The sequence below is a fragment of the Helobdella robusta genome (genome assembly GCF_000326865.2).
Source record: "Helobdella robusta unplaced genomic scaffold HELROscaffold_40, whole genome shotgun sequence".
Classification (NCBI taxonomy): domain Eukaryota; kingdom Metazoa; phylum Annelida; class Clitellata; order Rhynchobdellida; family Glossiphoniidae; genus Helobdella; species Helobdella robusta.
The window spans coordinates 726,657-738,647 of record NW_008704903.1 but is presented as its reverse complement, the minus strand read 5'-3'; the positions used below and the strand labels follow the sequence as shown (position 1 = coordinate 738,647).

Here is an 11,991-nt window from a genome sequence, read left to right as displayed (position 1 = left end):
TTATGGAGGGCCATTTTTTATAAAAGGCCCCTTTCTTATGGAGGGCCCTTTCTTATGGAGGTTCCTTTCTTGCGGATGCTCTCCTGGCTTAAATAACGGGGCGCTGTGTATAATATAATGTAATATAATATCATGTAAGTAAAAGAAAGCTTCACAAAAAAAAACAAACACGACCTACTACTATCAGCTCAATAATATTATTAGTTATAATTAATCACTATTATTATTATTATTATTATTTTTATAAATTTTAAATATTATTATTATTAATATAGTTGATGTTGTTGTTATTATTCATCGACAAGCTTGTAATGATTACTAATATATTAATTACAATACTACGTTAACTAACAAGCATTGAAGCATTTTGTTATAAATATAAAATTATTATTATATTATATTATATTTATTATTATTACTCGTTTTAATTATTGTTATTACTATTGTTACTAACGCTTACAATCTGAAAAATGCGAATGGCAAAGAAGCAAATGCAGTTAGATCGAAGTAAGAAAATTAGTTTAAAATTAAAAAATTGAAAAAGAATAATATGGAAAAAAAAGATTTATAAACAAGGTAACAACGATGATGAAATGGTGGTTATGGTGTCTTGTTGAGATCTCACTTTCTCTCTCTCCCTCTCTCTCTTTCTCTTTCTCTCTCTCTTTTCTCTTTCTCTCTCCTTCATTTAGTTTCCCTCCTTTGCTCTTTTTCTAGATAGCTGGCTTTATCGTGTATCTAATGGAGAAAAATAATATTTTTTTTACAATCACAAACGTCATCATCATCGTCGTCACCATCAACCATCATCATAATAATCCTCATCTTCATCTTCATCACCATCATCATAATAATCCTCATCTTCATCACCATCATCATAATAATCCTCATCTTCATCTTCATCACCATCATCATAATAATCTTCATCATCATCCTTATCGTCACCACATCATCATCGTCGTCGTCACCACCATGGTGATAAAATGACAGTTAGACTAACATGATGTCGTCAAGTTGAAGTTCAAGGTCGTTGCTGGGGTTGATGATGACGTACGAGAGGGCTTCTTTCTTGCCCCAGACATTTTCTTTCCGAACGATAGTGAGTGATGACGATGATAACGATGAGGATGATTATGAAAATTATAACCATAATAAAATAATATGTTTATAATAATAATAATAAAAAAATAATAATCATACCAAGCGGTTTTTGGTTTATATCTCTAACGATTGCAGATTCATGGTTATCACATTGTTGTTGTGGTTGTTCTTGTGGCTGCTGTTGCTCTGGATGATGATGTTGTTGGATGAGGTCATTAAGGGGGACATCGCCCCTCATCTGCTCGGCCATCCTACGGCAGGCCAAGCCCAGAGACTCCATCCTACACCTGACCATATTCTCGGTTTCTCGGCACGTCTTATAGTCAACTACATCGTAGTTCGTTATCGTCTCTAGTATGCCCTGTGTTTGTATGTGTTTGTATGTGTGTCTGTGGTGTGTGCGTTTGTGTGTTTGTGTGTATAAGAGTGTATGTTTTTTTGTGTGTTATGTATGTTGTGTATCTGTGTATGCTTATATGTGGAGATTTGGTTTTTTGTTTATGTTTATTTTGTTTATGAGTGTGTGTGTGTGTTTGAGTGTGTGTATGTGTGTGTGTATGTGTGTGTGTGTGTTGAAAGCGAAAGCGAATCTAACCAGTGTAGTCATATTTTCCTGGGTTCGATAGATACCAATTGGGATTTCCCGAGTTGTTGAGCAAAGTTTCTGATAGAGGCGACCGTACGTCCCTACCCAGATCTCCTCGCTTGTTATTTTTATCTGTCATTCATTCATTCATTCATTCATTCATGAATGGATGGACGGATAGATGAATGAATGGATGAGCGAGTGATAATGATAGGGGACTGGCCGACAAAAATAGTTCTTTTTTTAAGCATTTATTTGTGACGGATGGATGGATGGATGAATAAATTAATGAACAAACAAATTGATAAACAAATAAATAAATGACTAACTAAATAAATGAATGAATGAATGAATGAATGAATGAATGAATGAATGAATGAATGAATGAATGAAAGAAAGTACAAACAGATGAGAGATGACCGGACATGGGGTGTTCGTCTATACCAAGAATCATCCGCACAAATTGTATCACATTCTCTTTGGCGAAGGCCTGCCCAATAATGATAATAATATAATAATAATAATATAATAATAATAATTTAATAAAAATAATAATAATGACCTGATACAAGATGGTATCAAGCATGCTTGCGCTGAAGACACAGCCAGCTGCGAACGGAAGTCGGAACATGAAGTACAAGTGCGATCCGTTCTCTCGCTCTCTCTGTCGTTCATTCATTTGTTTTTTCATTCATTTTTTCATTCATTCGTGCATTTATTCATTCATTCGGTGAATTATTTATTCATTCATTCGTTTGTTTATTCTTCATTGAACCCATTCATTCATTTGTTCGTACATTTGTTCCTTCAACATTTTATAACATGAATGAATGAATGAACGAACGAACGAACGAACGAACGAACGAACGAATGAATGAAAAAATGACCTTTTCAATTTTCGAGAACTTCATTTGCGTACTATCCTTAGGCCTAAACCTCATGAACCTCATGTTGGAAGCCTGCGACAACTCCATCACGATGTTTAATGTCGGGAACAATCTTACAAAAAATTATTTCATAATCATTTAAATATTATTTTATAGTTATTACTAATTAATTAACCTATCAATCAATCATAATTACAAACTAATTTAAGATTTTTTCAATTTTTAATTATATGTAATCGTATAATTAATAATAACTAGTAAACCAATTGATAAGTTATAGCTAAGATTTAAACTGTAGAATTTTTCTTATAACTCAACGTCCAGCCACAACCAACCTAATTATATGTAGTTATATAACAAATAATAATAACTAATTGACTAAATAATTAATTAACTATAATTCCGAATTAATTATAGATTTTTTTCCTTATAATTCAACAACCGACCCCACTTAATTGACTAAATAATTAATTAACTATAATTCCGAATTAATTATAGATTTTTTTCCTTATAATTCAACAACCGACCCCAGTTAATTGACTAAATAATTAATTAACTATAATTCCGAATTAATTATAGATTTTTTTTTTCCTTATAATTCAACAGCCAACCAGAGCCGACCTGTAAATGGTTTGAACTGCTACCAGGGTGTTGCAGTCGGCCAATGTGTCTTCTTCAATGGCATTGGACAGTTCCTTATTGACCACCACAATGTTGTGGGACTGCGTTATGCCCGCTACTAGCAGGTCATCTAGACTATGTGTGAGTGTGTGTTTGTGTGTGCGTGTGTATGTACGAACAAATGAACGATCGAACGAACGAATGAATGAATGAATGAATGAATGAGCGAACGAATGAATGAACGAACGAATGAATGAAAGAATGAATGAATGAAAGAATGAATGAATGAAACAAAATACCAGTCTATTGATCCGATCATCCAGTAAACCTCAGGAAAGTATGATATGCTATCCAAGAAAGAAGCGTCAGGTCTGTTGGTATCATCATATATCATCATATATCATCATCATTTCAATTATCTCAATCGTTATCATCTTTTATCATTTACGGTGCAAATTACAATTTCATCTATTGTCAATATTTAACCCAAATCTAAAATCACAAATTACATATATTCAATTGCAAGACATTTATCCAAAACTTGTAAAAAAAAAACTCACTTTACCTATCTTTTTCAACGACAATTATGATTGGCTGGAGCAGCCGGTGATTGACATTTCTACCACGCATTCTCATGACGAAGTTGAAGAGGGCAGTACTGACCACGTCAGCGATGACGATGGTACATTTGTTCTTCCAATCGTAATCCGAAGCTTGCGTCTTATCTATGTGTTCGCAGGTCTAAGAGGGGGCGGAGTTACAACTCATCAATATTCACGAGCAATGTTTGATTGATATTTATGATTATTTTATTGTTTTTTTTTGTAAAATTTTTAATAAAAATGTTAAGCTGTCGGTCAAAATTCATCTGTACAGTGGATGAATAAGATTATCTCGAAAGTATGCATTATACTTCTAATGGACACCAACGATGAATAAATTAACATAAATTATGAATAAATTATGAATAAATTATAATATATAACGCCCACCTCATTGATGACGAGGCAGCATAGGGCTCTCTTCCTCCTCAGCAGATGGCATATGTGGGGCGTCACCCCGATGTACGGGCTGACCGGTGGAATTCCCAGAGTGTAGCTATTTTTAGATGATAAAGTTATTAATAGCAACCAGTCAAAAAATCAAAAACCATCCTCACTTATCTTGTTTGTAATTGTGCTAACGGGTTGTATATGAAAGAAATCTGTGAGAGTCTTTGTTGATAATCTCGCAATTTCAAAAAAATTTTCGTGTGAAATCAAAAATGTTAACGTTAACTTTTCAAAGAAACCAAAATGAAATGGTAAATACAAAAAAAAAACAACTGACTCGTCGGGGTAATCAGAAAGGTCAAGGGCATTTGAAGTGGTCTGCTGATGCTGTGGTGGTGGTGATGATGAAGATGATGATAACTGTTGTGTTGGCTGTTGTGATGATGATGATGTTGTCGGCGGTGGTAGCAGTAGCTGCTGCTGTTGCTGTTGCTGTTCGGGAGATGAAAAGTCGCCAACCAGCTCGGCTTTTGATAATCTCTTTGCTTCCGTAACTGCATTTCATTCGAAAAAAAAGTACAACACATTTGTAATGAAATCATCGTCGTCGTCAACATCATCCTCCTCATCATCAACACCGTCATCATCATCATCATCAACACCGCCATCATCATCATTATCAACACCGCCATCATCATCATCACAAACAACGTCATCAGCATCATCACTGACCAACTTGTCGCAGGGCGGGCCCCGACTCCACGCCCTTCTCCGGGTCCAATATATCTCTCTCCTGAAAGGATGTGCTCTTCTTGCTGCTGTCAATCATTCGCTGCTCTTTATCAGACCTCGTGATGTAGGCGTTTTCCTCCTTTGACAGCGAAAGGTAGAGGCAGACGTCCGACTCTTTGAGGAGGTAACCGCTGCCCGGGTTCAAAAACATGTGCTCTGATTTGCCCTCGCTGACCACGCCCACCAGACAGACTCCATACCTGATTGGTCGGTGTTGGACGACGCGGGGGAAAAACTCTCAAATAGGATTTAAATCAAGAGGAGCGAAAATAGTTTGATGACATGAAATCGCTCATAATATTATTAATTATAAAAACAATGGTAATAATGTAATTATAATTTATTAAAATTAATTAATTAATTAATAATTAATAAATAAATAAATAATTTAATAAATTTAGAAGAAATGTTTACCAACTTTCTGTGTGCGTTAAATGAGGCGAATGTGAAACTTTTTCCAACGTATTCTCCGAAGAAGATGCTTGTTCGAGCGAGGACGTGGTACATCTCGTTCCCACTGTACTTCCCATAGACTCGCATCCACTCTTGTTCACAGTGTTGGCCTTCTCTTTAGATGGTGGTTTGTTTGTTTGTTCATTCATTCATTTGTTCGTTCGTTTATTCATTCATTTGTTTGTTCGTTCGTTCGATCATTTATTTATTTATTTATTCTAATTTGTTCTTTCATTCCTTCATTCGTTCACTGATTCATTCGTTCATTCAAACTTTTCACACCAATTCATCCATTTATATTTACAATGTTATCCTTTTCTTAATATGTTAGTGCTGGTCTGTTTGTTCTTTGTTCCTTTATTTGTTTTTTCAATCATTCAATCATTCACTTGTTTGCTTATTCATTCATTTATCTACCGCATCCATCCAACCATTTATCCATTCAACCGTCTATCCATCCATCCATCCAACCATCCATCCAATTATCCATCCAACCATTCCATTCATCCATCCATTCATCCGTCCATTCATCCATCCTTCCATCCATCCATCCATCCATCCATCCATCCGTCCATCCATTCATCCATCCATTCATTAATTAATTCATCCAAAAAGTGGCCCTTGCTGACTAACAGTCCGTCCGATGTATGCAGCAGTAGAGTCATGAACGTTGAGATTCCTGGGAAGAGGCAGTTGTTGGCCAGTAGGGAGTACTTGAATTCGTCCTCGCAGACCAGACATTCTGTCATTCATTCATTCATTCATTCATTCATTCATTCATTCATTCATTCATTCATTCATTCATTCATTCATTTATTCATTCATTCATTCATTCATTCATTCATTCAATCATTCGTTCGTTCGTTCGTTCATTCATTCATTCATTCATTCACTCATTCATTCATTTATTCATTCATCCATTCATTCACTCATTCATCAAACCATTCATATGTTCATTTATTTAGCTACCCATCCATCCTTCTATCTATCTATTTATCATATATTATTAATAAAAATTACAATAATAATAATAATAATAACAATAATAATAACAATAACAATAAAAGATAACCCCAGCCAACCAACCGACCGGCAAAATACACATGCAGTTTATTTTCTGGTTTGAATATTTGTAGGTACTGGGTGACTTGCGGGGCGAAGTCCCTGACCGCCCATGACCTCAATATCGTGTGTTGGTCCTTTGTGTGTGTGTATGTGTGCGAGTGTGTGTTTTGAGATTACACAAAGAGGGCCTTACAATATTTATATTATATTATAATGTATTTATGAAAGTGTGCGTGCATGTATGCGTTTATATGTCTGTGTCCGTGTGTGTGTGTGTGTGTCTGTGTGTCCGTGTGTGTGTGTGTTAGTGTGTGTGTGTGTGTGTAAATTTCTCACCGAAGCCATCTTATCCTGGTTCCGACTGACGATGAAGAAGCAGGCGTATGCATCTTGCAATCTGTAACGGTGACGTCATCGTTACGAAATTTGAAATAGAGGAGCACGCATTTGGTACTTTTTATTATTAAAATATATAAAAAATACGGTATTTATGAAATTAATTATTCATATTAAGGATAATTTTAATTCGTTTCAACCTGATAGGTCAAAAAAATTAATTCACGAATATTAATCAGCAAAATTTGTAAACATAATTAATTGACAATGAATTCATGAATATTAATCAGTTAACACTACCTGCAACGTGATAGGTCGGAATCCTTGAGGGCGGAGCCACGGATATAAATAACCCTCGCTGCCCAGATAGGGACTTGCAGTATAAGTTTCAACGTGTCATCCATCTCAGAGGGTGAAAGTAGTACAACGAAGTAATCCTTAATCATTGTCATCAATTAATTAATAATTAATAAGTAAATAAATTAATTAATAGATATACAATTATGTAATGATCGGAAAAAAATAGTTAAAATGTTCATCAAATCATCAATTGTAATTAGGAGCTTTATGAAATAATTTAACACGAGAATAAACTGACTGAAACGCTCATCCAGGAAACAAACATACAGACACACACACACACACACACACACACACACACACACACACACACACAAACACACATTTACAAACACTCACGCGTAGGAACGCACAAAAACAAACAAACAAACAAACAAAAACTGACAGACACTAACCTGAACTTTGGGATGGGCATAGAATTCATTCAGGAAATCCATGATGACGTCAGACTGCAAGATGGTGGACACGACGACAACGTGCTTCTCGTTGTAGGCGCGGTGGCTGCTGTACGATCCACCCATCTTCTGCCTCTCCATCCACGTGTGCGCCAGGGCGTCGATCTTGATTAATTAACGTTGGGAAGTGTTGTTCATACACGGAGCGAGTGTGTGTACGGTACATGATAGAACGTACGTTCGTACAGAATTGTATGTTGAAAGGAGACCATATTTCATATTTTATACAGTGTTGTGTGAGTTCTACCGAATTGTTGGCATTAATCAATTTGGAGTTTGTCTTTTTAATTTTTCTTACTAGATTTGTATGTATATTGTAAAGTGTAAAGAAAACATTAAATGGATGAACGAAGCAAATGAAAACAAAACAATACAAACAAAAAAACAGACAAGCCAACAGACAACTCGACAGATAAATAGACAAACAAGTCAACAGACAGACAGACAGACAGACAACCAAACAAACGAACAAAGCCAAACCTGTTTAGGCAGAACAATGAATGACGTGCAGATGAGAAGCATGATGAAGAGCTTAGAAGGCCAGATGTCAGGGTACATGTCCCCATAACCCACTGTTGAATACGTCACGATGACAAACCAGAGGGAGTTGAACAGGGAAACCTTGGTCTTGCTACTGCCTCTTTGAAGATGCTGGAAGCCGCAAACGCTGTTTCAGTGGCGTTTTAGTAGCGTGGTTGGTGGCGGCGTGGTTGGTGGTGGCGTGGTTGGTGGTGGCGTGGTTGGTGGTGGTGTCGCTCCTGGCGTTTCAGAAGCCAAAAATTCACACAAATCTTTACAAATTGTTGACGTTGTATGGCATTGAATGTTCAATGAGGTTGTTGAATTGTGGCTGATGGTGTTGTAGAATGTTTTTGGCTGTTGCGACAAACACTAAAGCAGAACGCTTTGTTTATACAAAAAAAAATTGAAAATAGATACCAACAAATTTCACGACATTTTTGTATGAAAATTGAACTATCATCATATTCCAGAGAAGGATGAAACCTGGTGAATATAAGGCATAAGAAGGTAGCCAGCAGTATGAAGAGTTGTTGAGCGAGTGCTGAGTGGGACTTCTGCCTTACCCTGTTCAAGTCATTCTGTCAAGATGGCATTAGATGGTCGGTTGAAATGAAATACGAAACAATTTTATTTAAAATTAATTTATTTTAGAGTTATAATAATAATAGTAATAAAAAAGAAAGAATACTAATAAAAATAATAATGTTATTTATGTAGCGCACAAGTTTTCAAATTTGAAATATAAGAAAAACAAAAGTTACACACCAACATATTGCTGAGCGCCATTTGAGCCAGCCAGCAGTTCAGAAAGACGGGGACGAAGAGGTCTTTTATTGGCGGGTAGAATAACTGTGACGTCATTAATAATAACAACAACAATAATAATAATAATAACAATAATAATAATAATAACAATAATAATAACAATAATAATGATATGACGTCATCGTCGTCGTCGTCGTCCTCATTAGCAGCAGAAGCACCATTGAAAGAGAAACATAATCGTCGTTATTTATTATCTTTTACTTTACCGTTGTAAACATCAACATCGTATATCATCATCATTATACTCAGAGCTATCATCATGATCGTCATCATCATCATCTTCATCATGATCGTCATCATGATCGTCATCATCATCGTCTTCATCATCGTCGTCATCATCATCATCGTCATCATCATCGTCTTTATCATCATCATCATCATCGTCGTCGTCATCATCATCATCAGGCTAACGGTGATGATAAAGGGGACAGTAGTTACAAGCTCCAAGATGAATTCTGGCGTGACTATTTGCTGTAGGAGGTTTCCCTGGCAGTGGAAAAAATGGACGTCATCATTATCGTCGTCAAAATCATCATCATCATCAATACCATCATCATCATCATCATAATCACTTGACCACCATCATCATCATCCTCACTACTTGACCATCATCATCATAATCACTTGACCACCACCATCATCATCATAACCATCATCACTTGACCACCACCACCACCATCATCATCGTCGTCACCTTATAACTGAGATAAGTGACGAGTAACGTTTCAAGGAGACTGATGATGGCCACTGTGACCTGGATGGCCCAGAACCACACGTGTCTGCAGACCCACAAAATCGAAATCCTGATGATGATGTTATGGTGATGATGATGATGATGATGGCGTGATGACAATGACGATGACGGCTTGATGATGTTTTGATGGTGGTGATGATGGTAATATAATGATGTTGACGACGACATAAATATACAAATCTAGGATACCCCAAAAAACTGAACAAATACATCCGAACGCTGATGATGATGAACATGGAACAGCGAACAAACGATGAACAAACAAGTGGTGAACTACCGCAAACAAACGAACGGCGAACAAACATACAAAAAAATGTGAACAAACCAATCAATTTGAGTTTTCCCATCCTCATCAGGCGGGCTCAACCTTTCAAACATTTTGAAAAAAAAAATTGTCTTGATCCATTATATCTTGCTTCGTTTTTTTCAAAATTTCATTCAAGTAATAATCCATCTATTTATTTATTTATTTATTCGTCTAACTACTTGTTCATTCATTTGTCCATTCATTCATTCATTCATTCAATCATTCGTTACTTCGTTCATTCATTCGTTAATTCATTCATTCATTCATTCATTCATTCATTCATACATTCATTCAACAGCAATTCACTTTTCAAAAAAAATCATCCATCCATTCGAACAATCAACCAGCATCACCAACATCAACACTTCCAACAACAACAACAACGACAACGATTCAACACAAGAAAACATACGTTGTTGTAGTAGAAGCAGCAGTAGCAGAGCTGAGAGTGTCGTTGTCAACGGTGGCGGCAGCGGCAGAGCTACCGGGATCGAATGCGAAGCCATTTCTGGGATGTCCGCAGAGATTTTCTTCCATAACGACACGAGCCACGTACAGCACACACGACAACAGCTTCATGACCACATTGAACATTCGAATTCGAAGGCCTATCATCATCATCATCATCGTCGTCATCATCATCATCATCATCGTCGTCATCATCATTATTATTATTATTACTATTATTATCATTATTGTCATTATTATTACTATTGTTATTGTTATTATGGTTATTCTTCTTATCACTATCATCATCATCGCCCTTGAACTTCCGCCCAAAAACTTCTATCACGTTTTGTAATATGATGCGTTGTTAATATGCAGAGGAAAATGAATGAATGAATGAGTGAGCTTATGAATGAAAGAATGAAAGAGTGAATGAATAAGTTATTGAATAGAAGAATGAATAAATAAATGAGTGAATGGATGAATGGAAGAATGAATCGATAAGTGAGTGAGTGAATGAAAGAATGACTGAATGATTTTTAAATGTAGAAAATGAGTGAATAAATGAATGAATGAAAAAGCGAGTTTTGATCAATAAAAAAATGAATTAAATGAACGAATGAATGACTGAGCAAAGGAATGTACAATTGAATGAATAAAAACATAAAAAATGAATGGATGAATGAGTGAGAGTATAAATAAAAGAATTAGGGTGTAAACAAAACAAAATGATGAAAGTACATAAAAAAATGAATGCATGAACGAACGAATGAAAAAACAAATGAAAGAAATAAAAAACAAGAAGAAAAATTAAATGAATGAATTAATGAGTGAGTGAGTGAGTGAATGAATGAATGAGTGAATGAATGTTGACATTCACAACAGAAGAAAAAATATAAATAAAAAAATGCAAGTTATTTATTGTTATGTTTTGTTTTACCTGAACAATAACAACGATGTTGATGATGATGATGATGACGACGACGATGATGATAATAAATTATTGAGGATGACGATGATGATGATGAAAGTAATGATGATGATGATGAAAGTAATGATGATGATGATGACGATGAAAGTGATGATGATAATGATCTTTATTGCTATACATTGGGAAATACGCTGGGCTGGAATATTATTTTCTACGTGTGCATAACAACCACAGATAACTACAACGACCGGATAGAGATAAGGGAGAAAGAGAGAGAGAGAGCGAGAGAGAGAGAGAAAGAAAAAGAGAAATGAATGAATGAATGATAAATGAATGAATGAATGAATAAATGAATGAATGAATGAATAAGAGAGAAAGATAAGGGAGAAAGAGAGAGAGAGCGAGAGAGAGAGAAAGAAAAAGAGAAATGAATGAATGAATGAATAAATGAATGAATGAATAAGAGAGAAAGATAAGGGAGAAAGAGAGAGAGCGAGAGAGAGAGAGAGAGAGAAAGAAAAAGAGAAATGAATGAATGAATGAATAAATGAATGAAT

General features: G+C 35.5%; 1 protein-coding gene across 1 annotated transcript; it reads right to left on the bottom strand.

The window, feature by feature from the left end:
• Positions 1-10,650, bottom strand: HELRODRAFT_176931 (hypothetical protein; the record flags this gene model as incomplete). Its single annotated transcript, XM_009025164.1, has 25 exons — positions 1-103; positions 1,001-1,085; positions 1,201-1,462; positions 1,697-1,819; positions 2,094-2,177; positions 2,250-2,351; positions 2,575-2,686; positions 3,196-3,330; positions 3,495-3,566; positions 3,761-3,936; positions 4,188-4,293; positions 4,525-4,574; positions 4,924-5,179; positions 5,398-5,547; positions 6,066-6,174; positions 6,523-6,631; positions 6,834-6,894; positions 7,134-7,270; positions 7,589-7,753; positions 8,129-8,315; positions 8,654-8,748; positions 8,936-9,019; positions 9,407-9,481; positions 9,690-9,798; positions 10,469-10,650. 25 exons carry the CDS (start codon positions 10,648-10,650, stop codon positions 1-3), a joined length of 3,129 nt encoding a protein of 1,042 aa, XP_009023412.1.
• Between the last annotated feature and the right edge of the window lie 1,341 nt (positions 10,651-11,991).